This window comes from Callorhinus ursinus, unplaced genomic scaffold, assembly GCF_003265705.2.
Source record: "Callorhinus ursinus isolate GAN/ISIS: 27379988/994484 unplaced genomic scaffold, GSC_fseal_2.0 scaffold11, whole genome shotgun sequence".
In the NCBI taxonomy this organism is placed as follows: Eukaryota; Metazoa; Chordata; class Mammalia; order Carnivora; family Otariidae; genus Callorhinus; species Callorhinus ursinus.
In genome coordinates, this window is record NW_027397073.1 from 48,803,972 (window position 1) to 48,822,983 (window position 19,012).

At 37.1% G+C, this 19,012-nt stretch overlaps 1 protein-coding gene and 1 pseudogene across 2 annotated transcripts in view; one reads left to right on the forward strand and one right to left on the reverse strand.

The window, feature by feature from the left end:
* The window catches only part of MIB1 (MIB E3 ubiquitin protein ligase 1), a 133,630-nt gene that overhangs the window by 105,257 nt on the left and 9,361 nt on the right, over window positions 1-19,012 (reverse strand). For both annotated transcript variants that reach the window (XM_025886604.2, XM_025886603.2), the window contains exons 2-3: window positions 3,208-3,379; window positions 276-405 (exon numbers count right to left, since the gene is read on the reverse strand). In XM_025886604.2, coding sequence (XP_025742389.1) covers window positions 276-405; window positions 3,208-3,379 — 302 coding nt within the window. The remainder of the gene's footprint in view (window positions 1-275; window positions 406-3,207; window positions 3,380-19,012) is intronic.
* Window positions 4,840-6,160, forward strand: LOC112835064 (protein NipSnap homolog 3A-like; annotated as a pseudogene).

The following is a 19,012-nucleotide window of genomic DNA, read 5'->3' on the forward strand; positions in this document are numbered from 1 at the left end:
GATGCTCAGAATTGCATTCTTGGCAAGAAAATGGCAATATGAAGCCAAAAAGTAGAAAGGTAAAATCTACCCAACAACCTTCTCAATGAATATCAATATCTACAACAGGGTAGGAACAATCTTTATTCTTCCAGAAAAAAAAGAAATAAAGATTTTAAAAATTGTTACTGGTATGAGAAAAAATGGACCAAGAAATTCAGTTATAATAATAAAAATCTTCTGAACATACAATATTCTAGAATAACATGATGAATTAATAAAAAAAAAAAAGTCACCTTTCCCCTTCGTCCATTTCCTCCATCCTGATCTTCCCACTGCCAGTCCACTCCTCGTACCACTCTGGCACCTGCAAAGATCCCTCTGGCTGTAATCTTCTTAGATTTTCTACGAGACTCTAACAGAACCCTAAAAATAAAAGTATTTATTTTTAAATTATATAAAAGTGGGTTAAGGGATGCCTGGGTGGCTCAGTCGGTTAAGCGTCTGCCTTCAGCTCAGGTCATGATCCCAGGGTCCTGGGATCGAGCCCCACATCCGACTCCTTGCTCAGCGGGAAGCCTGCTTCTCCCTCTGCCTGCCGTTCCCCCTGCTTGTGCTCTCTCTCTGACAAATAAATAAATAAAATCTTTAAAAAAACAAAAAAAAAGGTGGGTTAACAGTAATTTATTTATTTGTATATATGTAAACTTTTTTTGAGAGAGTGAGGGTGGTGGGGAGGATGATGATCCCAGCAGGCTCCACACCCAGTACAGAGCCCAATGCCAGGCTTGATCTCATGACCCTGAGCTCAAGACCTGAGATGAAATCACGGGTTGGATGCCTAACTGACTCAGGAATTTTTTTTTTTAAGATTTTTTTAAATCATTTGAGAGAAAAAGCGAGCAAGCGCAGGGAGGGGCAGAGGGAGAGGGAGAGAATCTCAAGCAGACTCCCCACTAAGCATGGAGCCTGACCCAGGGCTCAATCCCCTGACCCTGAGATCATGACCTAAGCAAAAACCAAGAGTCAGACGCTCAACTGAGCCACCCAGGCACCCCAATTTATTTTTAAAAATAAAATAAAAAGGTTATCTTTAAAAATATAAAAGATTTTTCTTTGTTCTAGTTAATACCTTAATAGCATGACACATAAATACCTTTACGTTCCACAGGTGATGATGATGACAGTAGTTAGAAAAATAATAATATCTAATATTTACTGAGCTTTTACTATAAGTAAAGCACTCACAAAAGTATAAAAGTCTATTACACTCCTTTAGAGAGGGTATTGTTATATTTTATCCATTTTACAAATGAGGAAACAGTCTCAAAGAGGTAAGTGATTTATCCAGGGTCACAAAAGCTAAATAATAATGAATGGAATCAACATATGAATCCAATCTAACCACTTCAGAGTATCACTATATCCTTCACCACTTTATAAGTGGCAAACTCAAATCCCTACAACTGCCAGAGAAATAACATAAATTAAGGCCAAAAAGATAACACCACAGCAATGACAAATGGCAACAAGCGGCACTTGATCCCAGGCTCAGGAAGACAAGAGGCAGTGGTAGGGACTTTGGTGAATTCAAGACCATGATTTGTCTAAAGGGTACAGATGCTCCTCTGTCAGCCAACTGTTACCATGATCAAATGCCCAGTGCTGATAGTCTTTGGGTATGTGTGTGCGCGTGCGCAGACGTGGGTGTCCAAAAATTCAGAACACAGTATGGGCCAAGTAAAATACATTGGTGTTGACCTAACACTAACTTGTCTCCAAAGTACTGAATACTTAAGGAGGACTATGGACCTTGAAAAAAATCTACACTCAACAATCTGGACCAGCTTGGTTCTCCAAGGCCATCTTTCCTTTGTTCTTCTATATCCTTCTCATTCATAAAAATCAAAAAAGGTTTGGGGTTTTTCCTTTTGTTTTGCTAATTTTACCTCATTATTCTACTCATTTTTTAGAATATCTTTATTATATTATTACCCTAACTTTAAAAATTGTAAGCAAAAAGAGAAGAATAAACAACTTGTTTAAAACTACTCAGTTAATAAAAGGCAGGACCAGGATTTGAACTGGCACACTTTTTTTTTTTTTAAGATTTTATTTATTTATTTGACGGAGCGAGAAAGAAAGACAGCACAAGCAGGGGAAGCAGCAGCAGGAGAGGGAGAAGCAGGCTCCCCACCGAGCAGAGAGCCCAACACGGGGCTCGATCCCAGGACCCTGGGTTCATGACCTGAGCCGAAGGCAGATGCTTAACCGACTGAGCCACCCAGGTGTCCCAGAACTGGGACAGTCTTATACCTAAATCCATTCTCCTACTACTCCCGCTGCCTCCCTATGACTGGCTAGATTCTTGCTCCTATACATTATTGCTATCTATGTACAAAAGAAGATTCAATCACCTGAAACTCTGTACCAATTCACAATTAATATTCCTCTCTCTTTGCTAAGACACTTAATACTCTCTATATACAGTCTAAAACATCACATGATAATCACTACTGGTCAAATAATCTCTTAGTTTATAAATTCTTTAAGAGGGAAAAAGAAAACAGAATACTGTGCTTTAAGGGCACCTTAAGGGCTCAGTTGGTTGAGCATCCAACTCTTGATTTCAGCTCAGGTCATGATCTCAAGGTCATGAGATTGAGCCCCGAGTCAGGCTCCACACTCAGCAGGGAGTCTGCTTTGAAATTCTCTCTCTCCCTCTCCCTCTGCCCCTTCCCCTGCTTACTCTCTCCCTCTCTCTCTCGCCAATAAATAAATCTTTAAAAAAAAAAATACTGTTTTAGTTATCTTCAAATTTACACAAGCCTAGTAGCTGCTCCAAAGTCTTAATAAAGGCCTGTTGATTCAATCAATGGGCCCTAGTGTTCTTCTGGTAGCGGTTAGCAGAACAGAACGCACAGTAAGAAGAAACAGTGAGCCTCCCTTGGGCCGCCCTTGCTTTTCCAAATACTGAGGAGTGCCAAGTCTCCGTGCCAGAGAAAGAACAGCCCAGATTATCTTGAAAAAATACATACAGCTCCATCTTCACAGAGCTTTCTTCTCAGTATATGGCAGGCCTAGTCCACATCTAGCCTATTATTTCCTATGTCCTGGTACTAAACCAGCTGTCAGAAGCTATTTCCAAATCCTATTTTTAAGGCTGAATAGTATAAAAAATTGAATGCCATCAAGGAATTATAACTGAAGAAAAATTGTTTACCCTACCGCTCACTTCCTGGTGTAGTAATTCTATAAAAGCGATGTCTTAAATGATGTTTATCTCCGTGATAACACACAGTGCACAAATCATAATTTGTACATTCTGCACATTTCCATCGAATGCCAATGATTGGTTGCTGGCGGCAGGTATCACACATGGTTCCATCATGCTTGATGCCTATTAAAACAAAGATACATGCTTACATTAACGACAAGTATTATTTACTTGAATACTATTCCTTGGGGGAAAAATAAGAACAGCATTTTAAAAAGTAATTCAATAAAGTAGGAAAGAGTATTTCAAATGCACCATATATAGTTTCAAACAACATGTTTCAAGTATTTTAATCAGTACAAATTATAGACTAAACATTTTCTATCATTTCTTTCTTCATTAGTAAGAGTACTTCTCAGTACTCGGGACAGCACTTTTTTGCTGTCATCTACAAACTGAAACTTAGGTTCAATCTAGTGACAGAAAAAAGAATCATTTACTACCAAGTAGATGTTTCAGACTTCAAACACTCAGAATCTTTTGAGGAATTTCAACCTATTCTCCAGGTAAACAATTACTCCAAAAGAAAAAACAAGTTTAGCCTCATGTTAGCCTCATGATAGCATGGAAACTATCAATTAATTTAAGCATCTATCCCTAGGTATTGACAAACTCCCCACCCCAACCAACAAACTTTAGGAAAGGATTACCAAGTCAGTTTCTCAGTGTAAAATGAAACAATATACTATGGTCGGGATGTTCCACTGTTTTCCTTACAGAACAAGAAAAAAGAATGGAAAAAGGAAATAAACATTTGGCAATATGACCTCCACCAAAAATGATGACATGAATGACACAGACAATTAGAACTATAAAAGGGGGGCGCCTGGGTGGCTCAATCGGTTAAGTGTCCGCCTTTGGCTCTGGTCACGGTCACAATCCCATCAGGCTCCCTGCTCAGCGGGGAGCCTGCTTCTCCCTCTTCCTCTGCCCCTCCCCACCCCCCCTCCACTTGTGCCCTCTCTCTCTCTCCTCTCTCTCTTTCTCCCGAATAAATAAAATCTTAAAAAAAAAAAAAAACTATAAAAGGTACCACTATAAAGTAATGAAAATAACTAACATTTTTGGGTAACAAGATTGGGGATAATGTTCCTTTACTATCCTATTTATATCACTTGATACATTAAAACTAGAAAAAAAAAGTTTTTTAAACCATGTGGGACCTGTGAACATCAGTGTCACTACTGTATGGTAATGGATGGTCAAGCCCCATACTGAACTACAAGCAAGGGTTGTATTGTCCATTCAACACTAACACTCCTGGATTTGAGTTCTGGCTTTCACTAGCTATTATTGTGCCCCTGAAAGAGTCATTTTAACTGAAGTATTTATATATAAAATAATAGTATTTATTTCAAGAAAATGGTGGAGCAGAGAAGTAAGGTCGGGTTTAAATAAAACAAGATTGCTTGTGGTGAAGGTGGGTAATAGGGATGTTAATTATATAATTCTCTATTTTCTGTGAGTTTAGAATTTCCCATAATTAAATAAAAGCAGTCACTTTAGCTCTCAGAACTTCAGTTCCCTTTGGAGGAGGCATTATGTTCTTTAAAGGTAAGGGCTGTGGTAGTCCAGTCGCTGCTCTTTTCCAGGCGGGTAAGCCCTAACAGGAGGAATCTAAGAAAGAGTACCGGCTGGCTGTCCTTCCCAGCGCTTGAAGCCCTGCCATGCTCGTCCTCCGAAGCAGCCTGACTAGGGCTCTGGCTGTGCGGAAGCTTGCACCTCAGGTGTGCTCATCTTTTGCTACAGGCCCCAGACAATACGATGGAACACTCTATGAATTTCATACCTATTATCTTAAGCCCTCAAAGATGAATGAGTTCCTGGAAAATACTAAGAAAAACATTCATCTTCGAACAGCTCACTCTGAATTGGTTGGATACTGGAGTGTAGAATTTGGAGGCAGAATGAATAAAGTGTTTCATATTTGGAAGTATGATAATTTTGCTCATCGAACTGAAGTTCGGAAAGCATTGGCCAAAGATAAGGAATGGCAAGAACAGTACCTCATTCCAAATTTGGCTCTTATTGATAAACAGGAGAGTGAGATTACTTATCTGGTACCATGGTGCAAACTAGAAAAGGCTCCAAAAGAAGGTATCTATGAACTAGCTACTTTTCTTTTTTTTTGAAATTTATTTTTTTAAGATTTTTTATTTATATATTTGAGAGAGAGAGAATGAGAGATAGAGAGCACGAGAGGGAAGAGGGTCAGAGGGAGAAGCAGACTCCCCGCTGAGCGGGGAGCCCGATGCGGGACTCGATCCCGGGACTCCAGGATCATGACCTGAGCCGAAGGCAGTCACTCAACCGACTGAGCCACCCAGGCGCCCTGAACTAGCTACTTTTCAAATGAAACCTGGTGGGTCAGCTCTGTGGGGTGACCCATTTAAAAGGAGAGTTCATACTCATATCAATCGAGGCTACACAAAACTAGTTGGAGTGTTCCATGCAGAATATGGAGTGCTCAACAGAGTTCATGTTCTTTGGTGGAATGAGAGTGCACAGTCGTGCCGCTGGGAGACATCAGTCTCATGAGGATCCCAGGGTTGTGGCAGCTGTTCGGGAAAGTGTTAACTTCCTTGAGTCTCAGAAGAATATGCTTCTGATTCCTATGTCATTTTCACCATTGAAATAGTTTTCCATTGAAATACAAAGCATTGCATTAACTGCTATAAGATGTGTCTGCTAATGGTACTTAAACTCTCCCAAGAGATTCTCATTTTTATATGAAGGAGGTGGTAAGTTAATTTGCTATGTCCTTTGCATTTTTAAAAGCTGCCTCTGTCCATTGTCACCACCACGAGGAAATAGTTCTGTTCATTTTCCCTTTGGCATTTCAGTATTTGTCATACATTAAAAATTGTTGTCATTCCTACAAGACCTTGATTTTTCATTTGTTTCAGAATATCTCTTGTACTCTGTTTTGACAACCCTCTGCTTTTATAGCATTTCCTTATGTTGAAATAATTGTCACATTTCCATGCCTATGATAATATTTCTAAACTATTTATATACATTGTCAAACTTTTCATGTCTATTTTTCTGAAATTTTACAAGTTTTTGTCCAGTAGTTTATTTTGTAATACTAAATGGGATTCATAAAAATATTAAACATGTTTATTATGGAAAAGTACAATATCATCTGTATCATCTCTCTTAATTTTGGTTTTTACATTAATAATTACTTATGTGGAAAATAATGTTATTAGATCCTCATATTAAAAACTGTTGAAGACTAATTGGTTTATATGCTGAAATGTCTTCATTTACAATTTATTTTACTTTTACTTCACTTTGGATTACTATTTAACAAAGATACTTGGTACAATCTATCTGTGATAATGTGACATTTATGGTTATGGAAATGTTTGCCCTAATAAAAGCCTACAGATACATTCTGGAAAAATAAATAAATAAATAAAGGTAAGGGCTGTTCTGTGGTGCCTGGGTGGCTCAGTGATTAAGCATCTGCCTTCAGCTCAGGTCATGATTCCAGAGCCCTGGAATCGAGCCCTGCATCAGGCTCCCTGCTCAGCAGGAAGCCTGCTTCTCCCTCTCCCACTCCCCCTGCTTGTGTTCTCTCTCTGTCAAATAAATACATAAAATCTTAAAAAAAAAAAAAAAAAGAAAAAGAAAAGAAAAAGGTAAGGGCTGTTCTAAGAATCAAGTAAGAATGTGCTAAATACCCAAGAACTAGAGCACAAAAGTAGTAAAGTTAATACTAAACTCTAGAAGAACTGATACACTATTGCTGCTTCCTGATAAGGGAGGAAAAAAACCCTGTATAATTAATTTTCTATATTCAAGTTTAAAATTCCATACATAAGGTAACTAGATTCTAAATAAAGAGTCAAACAGGAAGATAAACTTGTGCCTGAGCTGAAATGGTAAATAAAAAGGGGGTAGGGGGCGCCTGGGTGGCTCAGTTGGTTAAGCGACTGCCTTCGGCTCAGGTCATGATCCTGGAGTCCCGGGATCGAGTCCCGCATCGGGCTTCCTGCTCAGCGGGGAGTCTGCTTCTCCCTCTGACCCTCTTCCCTCTCGTGCTTTCTATCTCTCATTCTCTCTCTCTCTCTCAAATAAATAAATAAAATCTTTAAAAAAAAAAAAAGGGGGGGTAGGAGAAGAACAGTAAAAGGAAGTTGGGATGCCTAGTGAAGTACAAAAGAGCATGATACCCAACACCAAATACATTTCATGTGCAATCCTTCCGCAGTCTCCTACCACACAAATGCTTGATCGCAGGGACAGGGAAGATGGCAGACATCAGTACCTACTGATTTCATTCAGTAACTATTTTACTGCTACTGTGGGCAGGCCCTCTGCTGCTTTCAAGTGTCATCCCTGGTGTAGTATGGATAACAGAAAGGAAGAAAATTAAAGTGGCTAAAAAAAGGCGATCAAATTGTAAGAAGTTTACACAACGGTCCAGGTGAAAATAATGGTACTTTAAGCCAGGATAAAGCTAGTAGAATTGGAGAGAAAACATTCAGGAGAGATTTAGGACTTGGTGGCTATGGGTTAGAAAACAAAAGATGTAGAAAGTAACCAAAAAAAGTATAAATGAGATCATTCAAGAGAAAACAAAGAGATAAGAGATATTTAGGAACAAACAGTATAATAACTGAAAATTAGAACTGCTCTACTTAAAAAAAGAGAGCCATTAACCAAAAAAAAAAAAGTAACAATGAATCATGGAACACTACATCAAGAACTAATGATGTAATGTATGGTGATTAACATAACAATAAAAAATTTTTTAAAAAAAGCACAAACTTAAAATTGCAACACCTGGGTAGCTCAGTCAGCTAAGCATCTGCCTTCAGCTCGGGTCATGATCCCAGGGTCCTGGGATCCAGTCCCGCAACGGGCTCCCTGCTCAGTGCGGAGCCTGCTTCTCCCTCTCCCTCTGCTGCTCCCTCTGCTGCTCCCTCTGTGCTCTCTTGCTCTCTCTGACAAATAAATAAATAAAATCTTAAAAAAAAAAATTGCAAGTCCAGGCCTCTTAATAGATACTCATCTAAGAAACAAAATGAAAAAGGAATCAGGACAAGTTTCCTAGAAATACTGGATGAATAGACCTTTCAAATGAAAAAAGAAGAAATCTCAGAAGAGCACAGTGTGTATTCAGAGAACCAGGAGCAGCTTCGTTTGCTTGGCAGGAATTTGAAATACTGTCAGAGACTTAGAGATAAATTATAGTCACGCTGGGAAATAACAAGACATGATTTCTGACTTGCAGATTTAAATTGTTGCATTAAATGGTAAAAACAAGAGTATTTGATTAAAGAAACTAGTTCTCTAACTTACTAGCTAGGTAATGTTCAGAATTAATTTAAACTACTACTCTGGGATCAATATTCTCATCTATAAAATGAGAAAATATTTCCTTTCATGTGTGTTATAGGCTGAATATATTCCCCTCCCCCTAAAATTCATATGTTGTAGCCCTAACTCTCCATGTGCTGATATTTGGAGACAAGACGTATGAGGTAACTAGGTGCTGAAGAGGTAATGAGGGTGGGGCCTCCATAATGAGATTAGTATTCTTAAGAAAGAGAGCTAAGAGGTCTCCCACTCCCTGCCACATGAGGACACAGCCAGAAGGCAACAAGCTAGAAGAGTCCTCACCAAGGAACCCGAATTAGCCAGACCTTGCTCTTAGACTGTCCAATCTCCAGAACTACAAGAAATAAATTCCTGTTGTTAAACCACCCACTCTATGGTAGTTTGTTATGGCAGCCCAAGCAAAGATAATATAGAACGGGACCTTGTGATGCTAAAGTGATATACAGAGATAAAAACACTTTGGAAGGCTTTAAAACAAAATGCAAATATAAAGAATTATACTGCACTTAATTTAATCTTAATACAGATTTATTAAATGTACTAATCATCTATTTAAATAACTTGGTGATCAAAATCATCATATATCCCAAGCAAATCTGGCAACTTATACAGAAAATCAAAGAACTTTTAAATTCTCAATTTCCCAGAAGTACAAATAGGGAACATTCAATTACTCATGCATGGATTACCCCTATTTTAGCAAATTACCTACCTTCTCCATGGCAATTCTCTCATTACTGTTTTATGTCAGGTTTTCCCCCAAAGCTTATGATTTACCTGCAGCTATATCTGTCTTCTCAGTTCCCCTTAAATGTTTTCACTCCAGCACAGCAACAGCGGACACAACTGCCATGCAAGATAGTCCTAAAAACCAGCAGATAATCCACTGCTTCTCAACAGTTGATAATGATATATTCTATCCTACGGCCAATTAAGTCTGACTGCATCAATCATGAAAATTATAATCAGCCATAAGCCCCCCCCAAAATCATATTCTAAACAGAATGTATACTAAAATTAAAAACCACAGATTTAAAGCCATAAAACTCAAAGCTACTAACATTCACTAGTATTACATGCTTCAGTCATTTAGAATATAAATCAAAAGGCAAAATGCAACCTTTATTCTTTTTTGAGAATATAAATGAATTCACAGAAAAAAGAGTGTTTTTTTTTCATTACATAAGGATTTTTTTTTTAAAGGCCAAATAATCCATAAACTGGGTAATCATCTCTTGGGTTACTAAGAATTTGCTATATTTTACTTTAAATCAATATGTAATCAATTCTTTATAATATTCGTTTTGAAAAAAATCTGCAATTATCCCTGTAGCTATTATTTCCCAACACAAATAGGAAATGTTTACAAAGTTAAGAAATTATTCTAGCCCACACAAAGATATTTCTTAAAGTAAATTCTAAAACCAATCAACAGATAAAGATTTTGAAGAACTGGGGCGCCTGAGTGGCTCAGTCATTAAGCTTCCGCCTTCGGCTCAGGTCATGATCCCAGGGTCCTGAGATCGAGCCCCACATCCGGCTCCCTGCTCAGCGGGAAGCCTCCTTCTCCCTCTCCCACTCCCCCTGCTTGTGTTCCCTCAATCGCTGTCTCTCTCTGTCAAATAAATAAATAAAATCTTCAAAAAAAAAGATTTTGAAGAACTATCATAACATAATGCTGATGTAGGACTATTAAACTGAATTTTAAATTTTTATACAACTGCAACTTATAATAAGAAATAGCAAATCACAATATGAGTTTTTTTAAAAATTCACAGGTTTTAATAATGAAATACAGGCATATCCCTGCTCTTTATGTACATTTTATACCAGTTAGATTCCTGAAAAACTGAGTATATATTTACAGTGGAGGAAAGGTGTGGCAGATTGTATTTTCCAAAGGGGGCCACACCAATATATATCCATCTTAATTGCTCTTTTGACAATGTGACAATAACAGATTTTCCTCCCCACTGGACCTGGATGTTTGCAATTGCCTAGGTTAACATAAGAAAGGAGAAGTAACAGTGTGTGACTTCTAAGGTTAGATCATAAAAGACAACGCAGGTGCTACTTGTCTCTCTGTGTCTGTCTTTCTCTCTCCCTCAGGACTCATACCCTGCATGCCTTGAGAGTTCTTTTCATCCTAAATCTGGCTACCCTGAAGCCGCCTATGATAGAAAAGAACATGGAGAGGCCACACAGACATTGCAGAGCAGAGACAAACTGTTCCCCAAGCTGTCTCCAAATCCCCAACCCACAGAAGCAATGAACATATAAATTATTACACACCACCAAGTTCTGGGGTAATCTATAACCATTTTAACTGAAACAAAGCAAGTTTTAAAAAAAAAGTATGAACTTTGTTATAGTTCCCCACAGTACAACATACCAAAAATAAAGATAAATTAAAAAGCTAAATATGAAAATAGAAAATCATAAAAATGCTAGAAAAAACTAAGTTGAACGTATTTACAATTTTGAGTAGTCTTTCTAAGATGACATGAAACCCAGAAGTCACACACATGCCCAAATGAGCACACAGGATACAGATAGAGAAAATCTGAAAATCCACCCCAACTGTTGACAGTGGTTCAGGGTGCAGGAGAATAAGGGGAGAGCACTCTCATGTTTTATTATGTATACTTCTGAACTGTTTAGTTTTATTATAACCATAATTTATTTAAAAAACACAAAACAAGACCAAGTTTATCCTCTCAAATTGGCACAGATTAACTACATGCATGGGAAGACTGAGCCAGTCAGATTTTGCTGAAGGAAATATAAACTGATACAACCTTTATGGAAGGTACTTGAAAAAATGTTTCAAATGCCTTAAAGACTATGACCCTGTTGGCCACCTGGGTGGCTCAGTTGGTTAAGTGTCAGCCTTCAGCTCAAGTCATGATCCCAGGGTCCTGGGATTGAGTCCTGCATCAGGCTCCCTGCTCAGTGGGGAGTCTGCTTCTCCCTTTGCCCCTCCCCTACTACTCCTGCTCACTCTCTCCCTCTCTCAAAAAAAAATAAATCTTAAAAAAAAAAAAAGACTATGACCCTGTCTTTAAACTTTTTTTTTTAAGATTTTATTTATTTATTTGACAGAGAGAGTCAAAGCGAGAGAAGAAACATAAGCAGGGGGGTGTGGGAGAGGGAGAAGCAGGCTTCCCACTGAGCAGGGAGCCTGATGTGGGGCTTGATCCTAGGATCCTAGGATCATGACCTGAGCCGAAGGCAGACGCTTAACGACTGAGCCACCCAGGCACCTCGCTGTCTTCAAGTTTTTTAAAAAGTACACCCAAAGATACTAAGTTGTTTGTAGATGAAAACAAAAATTTAACACAACCTAGTTTAAAAATATGGGGCTATTTATGTGTAAAATATGGTAATCCATAGAGAGAAATTCTATGCAATTTAACCATGTTGTAGAAAAAATATTACTGATATGGTAACTATATTTTTTTATAAACTCATTATTTTCTAAAGTAGTTTGCAAAGAACTATAGTATGCCATTATATAAGACATATATAATACACATGCACAGAAAAACTAGAAAGATAATCTCCAAAAAGTCCTGCTGGGATTACCCTTTTGTGGTATACACTGAGTGTATGTTAATTCTAGGAAACAGCTGCGTGAGTAGGGACATTTAATATGAGTATATCATCAGAGATGCTCATGTATGTCACCTATAAATTAAAATAAAAACAAAACAAAAACATGGTATTTACAGCAAATATTTAGAGAAACCAACTTTCAAATACTCTAGTAATAGAGTATGTAACTACTGCTTAGAAGTTTTTATTTCTTTTAACCCTTACAATAACTGAGCTATTTCATGAAAAGAAAATATACATTTTATCTGACTACACTCCTCATTGGCACATGCCTGCAGTCACAGGCTAACCTGTCTTACCCCAGGAAAGCACCATGACCGAGACATCATAATTAATATCAAATCTCAGTAACAGTAAGTGTCCACATGGTGGTTAAGTTTCTGAATAGATCTAAAACAGGTCTCCTATGTCATCACAAAAAGTAAAATGCACTAAACAAATCAGTATCCACTATAAATTTAAGAGGTTTATCCTTAACTGCGCAGCTTTTCAAATGAGAGTTGGTTGATGAAAGGCATAGGGAAAATGTATCCGAACCTCCCCATCTGACCAAAAAATGGAAAGTCCAGTTTTCAGCTATTCTCTTATTGATGTATTTTTCATCTCTAAGCTCATTTTCCACAAAGCACAATGATAACAACATTCATGAGCTCATAATCTAAGAATAGGTTTTCTTTAAAAGGAGCCATTTAAACACACAATGATAACTGGTTAAAAAAAACCCTACAATTCATGGTTTTAGAGAATACTTCAGGAAAACCATTAATGCACACAAAAGCACATCCAAATCCTTTCTTGGTTCCCACAGTTCAAATGCCAACAAAGCTACCGAACAGCTGTGAAACAGACTAAGGCTGAGAATTGGAAAAAGTAAACAAAGCAGCCTACTCCACCATCAAAATGAGCACTACAGAATTTTTAATGAGAATGCAATTAATTGACTTTAAAACAAAAGTTGATATTTAAAGAAAACACAAAAAGGAGAAAGGGTATTTAATAAACAAGACCAACATTTTACTGATCTCTTACTTCAGTAGCTTATTTGTTTCCCCTTACAACATCCACCCAATTCATTCTCATCTAAAACCATTCCCCCTCCCAGTATAAACCTCCTTAGCTTTGGCAAGTGTTATTCCTTAAAATATTCATTTCATAAAACTTAATTCCCTAACTAAACCTATTAGTCCTTTTTCTCCTTCCTATAGATTACCATATTACTCTAGAGACTTAATGTTCTTTTCCTTTGCTACGCTTTATGAAGACATCTGCCACCATTAAATGAACCACTTGATGATAGCTTTTGACTCATTCTACCAATACTCAAATGACCATCTGCTCTACATTTTAATGGCATCTCGCCTAAATTAAAAAACTTAGAGAATTTACAGAGCTTAGTCTTTTCGTTGGAAAATTTTATAAGAACAATTAAACATGCTGGTCAAGATCAATGATCACAGTTCTTAAGACAGCCAATGAAAAAAGCTAAAAATCACAAAGCACTCATTTATAAGTAAAATGTTAAATTTCTAGTTAGAAAAGATGACTGAAAGAGAAAACTAGAATTCTTACTACAAGCAGTGCACTCTACAAGGCACTTCAACATGTAACAAGAATACCTAAATTATCACTTCGTGTAATAGCAAAAGAAAAAAGTCAATATATAATTATTCACTAACAAAAGAATGGAAACATGTATTAGGTATAGAATGGAATACCTAAAATTAATGCTCAATAGTCACACAACTCAACGTGAATGAATTCTTCAACCATAATGCTAAATTTTTTTTAATCACCTAAGAATACAAAATGTTGCAAATAAAGTACTATATATTGTTTACAGGTACATAAAAACGTAGCACAAATGTAAAAAAAACATTAAAATGATAACAAATTTCTGGATAATGGTTACCTTAGGAGAGGAGGGAAGGGAATGGAATTGGATAGAAGTACACAGGGCATTTGTTTCTAGATGGGTTTACAAGTATTTGTTACTCATTAATCTATTTGGATATCTTATATGTTAAGTGATAAATTTTAGAACACTTAAGTTAAAAAAATCCTAATAGACTAATATGACACCTAGTTAATCCTCTAAATCTGTGCCCTAATTGAAAGATTTCACCTAACATAAAAAAAATAATAATAATTTCCAAGTCATTAGCCAGTACTTAAATGTAATTACTTATTGTGGCGTAACTGTCGTCATTCAACCAAACAAGAAATTCTATTTCTGATTTAAGGATTCATTCAACTTTAACCCCAAATCAATGTGACAAAAAGTAATACAGAGATTAAAGAGGGTTAAACCAACTGTAGTATGCATCTTACTCTCCCTGAACCTTCAAACTACTTACTGGTTTAGAAATTGTCTCAAGAATAATTAAAATTCCTAATGAGGGTAAGGTCTTTGTGACCTGCCAGCTGGTAGGTATATTCCACATTCCTTTCTCTTGAGAAATACTAAATTAATGAAAATAAGATTGTTATTATTAATAATACCAGCCACTACACATTACCACATCAAGCTAACGTGCTTTACACACACTTTCTTTAACCTTCCCAACAATACTAAAAGCTGGGCATTATGCGCGCCTGGGTGGCTCAGTGATTAAGCATCTGCCTTTGGCTCAGGTCATGATCCCAGGGTCCTGGGATCGAGCCCCACATCAGGCTCCCTGCTCCACAGGAGGCCTGCTTCTCCCTCTCCCACTCCCCCTGCTTGTGTCCCCTCTCTCGCTGTGTCTCTCTCTGTCAAAAAAATAAATAAATATCTTAAAAAAAAAAAAAGCTGGACATTATGATCCCCATGTAAAGATGAAGATATTGAGGCTCAGATAAGTAACCTACCTGAAGTCACACATTAGTAGGTGGCAGGCTCAAATTCAAACCTAGGTGGGTCTGATTACAAAGCTTGGCCTTCCTAAGGTCTTTGCTCCACCAGGGTTTTTTCTCCATCTGATCATATTTAAGGAAAGACAACATATCTAGGGCATCATGTTCCCCATTCAACCTACTAGATTCAAAATACTGTAAGTTATCAAGTCCTAATAGTCAAATAAATCTCGAAGGGATACACCTTAAAAACTGAAAAGATTATCTACTTTTTAGTTAATTCAACAATGTAGTAGAGTGAAACATCACTTCTTCAAGTACAACCAACTGTTGTTATACATTAAGAAAATGTCTTTGAAGGCATCTCACCCAAAATCTACAACTCCATCATATCTTTTCTGCTGGACAAGTTATTCTCATCTATTTTTGCATCCTCTACTACTCTACTATATTACAAGTTTGCATAATAAAACTATAATCACGCCCTACACACTCCAAACAAAAGAAACAAGTTATCAAAATAGGCATACACTTGGCAATTTTAGTAGTATGTTTATTTTTAGAATTTGTTGCATAGGGATAGAAAGTTAATGAGGTCAAACAAAATTAAGAATTTTATCACTTTTTTCCTGCTAACCAATAAAAGTTCACTATTTCTTTTTTTTAAAAGATTTTATTTATTTATTTGATGGAGAGCGACATAGAGAGAGAGGGAACACAAGCAAAGGGAGTGGGAGAGGGAGAAGCAGGCTTCCCGCGGAGCAGGGAGCCTGATGTGGGGCTCAATCCCAGGACCCTGAGATCATGACCTGAGCCGAAGGCACACACTTAACGACTGAGCCACTCAGGCGCCCCCCAAAAATTCACTATTTCATTTTAGAAGCAAAACACATGCCTGTGTACCCTGATATACTCCAACTTCATTTTACAGGTAAAGAACTATATGGCTCAAAGAGATTAATGTTATAAAGTTGAAAAAAAAAAAAAGACCAACAAATCCAGTTTTTTTTAAAAGATTTTATTTATTCATTTGAGAGAGAGTGAGCCAACACAAGAGAGCACAAGCGGGGGGGGGGGCAGCGGGAGAGGGAGAAGCAGACTCCCCGCTGAGCAGGGAGCCTGATGGGGGCTCTATCCCAGGACCCGGGGGTCATAACCTGAGCCAAAGGCAAATGCTTAGCCAACTGAGCCACCCAGGAGCCCTGACAAACCCAGATTTTAATCTCCACCATCAACTTATTACTTGTGAAATCTTGGGCAAGCTAGTTCATTTCTCATAGCCAGTTTTCTCATCAGTAAAATAAAGGCTAACAAATAACATTTTTATAAGGATTAAATGAGAAAAAGTATATAAAACACTTAGCATAGTGCCTGATACATGACTGGAGCTCATGAAATATGAGTCCACTCCCCTAGTTAACAGTCTTACTTGATAAAATCTAGAATGAACAAATAACCTTAATTTCCCTACTAAGTTAGTGCATTTTCCACTACTTCATGGGGCGAGCAAGGCACCATAATCTTAACTATTACAATTCCAAGCTGTTATGATTTATTATCATCAGCCCTACAAAATTCTTAAAAATCAAATAATGATTTTTTTTTAATATAAAAGCTTCCATCCCATTTCTTGCCTTTTTAGGAACAAAATTATCATCAAGAAGATAAATCTACCCCTGGAGAAAACCAAATACTCATTATCATGAGTGTGTTTACAGAATACAAACTAATTCTAACCAATGCAACTATCTAGAAAGGTTAATGTGCTTAAAAAAAAAAAAAAGTATTCCAAAATGATAAATGAATGTCTGGACTATCTGCTGTTGTTCCCTCCACTAAGTTAAATATCACCTTATCTTAGTTGTGTTCTATCAATTCATTTATAAGCTAGTTGTATAGAATTCAGAACCCATTTTTCCTCTAAAACAAAGTTTTAAAGATGACTTAAGTACCAGACTATTTCACAAGAACCTGTTTACACAGAGCAATGGGCATACAAAGATAAAAACTGTTAAAATTGATAAAAACTCTCAACAAAGTGGGCTTAGAGGGAATACACACACCTCAACACAAAAAAGGTCACATATGGGGTGCCCGGTTGGCTCAGTTGGTTTAGCGTCTGCCTTCAGCTCAGGTCGTGATCCCAGGGTTCTGAGATTGAGCCCCACGTAGGACTCCCTGCTCGGTGGGGTGCCTGCTTCTCCCTCTCCCTCTGCCATTCCCCCTGCTTGTACTCTCTCACTCTGTCAAATAAATAAGTAAAATCTTTTAAAATAAATAAATAAAGGTCCTATACAATAAAACCATAGCTAACATCATATTCAATTACTCTAAGATCAGGAACAAGACAAAAATGTCCACTCTTGCCATTTTTATTCAACACGGTACTGAAAGTCCTAACCGCAACCATCAGACAAGAAATAGAAATAAAAGGCATCCAAACTGGTAAGGAATTTGTCATTATTTACAGATGACACACCATATGTAGGAAACCCTAACAATGCCATCAAAAAACTATCAGGACTAATAAATGAATTCAGTAAAGTTGCAGGATGCAAAATTAATATACAGAAATCCGTTGCACTAATAACACTAATAATGAAGTAGCAGAAAGAGAAATTCAGAAAACAATCCCGTTTACAACTGTATTAAAAGGAATAAAACACCTTCAAATAAATTCAACCAAGGAGGTGAAAGACCTGTACACTAAAAACTGTAGGATACTGTTGAAAGAAATTGAAGACAACAGAAACAGAAAGAAACACTGTGCTCATAGACTGGAAGAATTAATATTGTTAAAATGTCCATAATACCTAAAGTAATCCACAGATTTAATGCAATCCTTACCAAAATACCAACAGCATTCTTCACAGAAGTAAAACAAATAATCCTAAAATTGTATGGAACCATGAAAGATCCCAAATAGCCAAAGCAATCTTGAGGAGGAAGAAAGAAAGCTGAAGATATCATAATCCCAGATTTTAGGCTATAGTACAAAATTAACAGTAATCAAAACAGTATGGTAGTGGCATGAAAACAGACAGTGATCAATGGAACAGAATAGAGAGTCCAAAAATAAATCCATGCTTATACGATCAATCTACAACAAAAGAGGCAAGAATATAAAATGGGAAAAAGACAGTCTCTTCAATAAATGCATGTTGGGAAAACTAGACAGCTACATGCAAAAGAATGAAACCAGACAACTTCTTACACCATACATGAAAATAAACTCTAACTAGATTAAAGACCTAAATATAAGACCCCAAATCATAGAACTTGTGAAAGAAAACATAGGCAGTAATCTCTTGGACATGGGCTTTACTTTAGCAACATTTTCCTGAATGTGTCTTCTCAGGCAAAGGAAACATAAGCAAAAATAAATACTGGGACTAGATCAAAAGGCTTTTACAGCGAAGGAAACCATCAACAAAACAAAAAGGCAATCTACTGAATGGAAGAAGATATTTATAAATGATATATCTGATAAAGGGTTAATATCCAAAATATATAAAGAAAACATACAACTTAACATCAAAAACAATCCAATTTAAAAATAGGCAGAAGACCTGAATAGACATTTTTCAAAAGAAGGCATACAGATGGCCAACAGACACATGAAAAGATGCTCAGCATCACTAATCATCCAGAAATGCAAATCAAAACAGTGAGATATCACCTCACACCAGTCAGAATGGCTAGTATCAAAAAGAAAATAATAAGTTCTGGAGAGGATGTGATGAAAAGGGAACCCTCATGCACTGCTGGTGGGAATGTAACCTAGTACAACCAGTATGGAAAGCAGTATGAAGGTACCTCAAAAAATTAAAAATAGAACTATCATATGATCCAGTAATTCCACTGCTGGGTATTACCCAAAGAAAATGAAAGCACAAATTCAAGAAGATATATGCACCCCAATGTTTACTGCAGCGTTATTTACAATAGCCAAGCTAC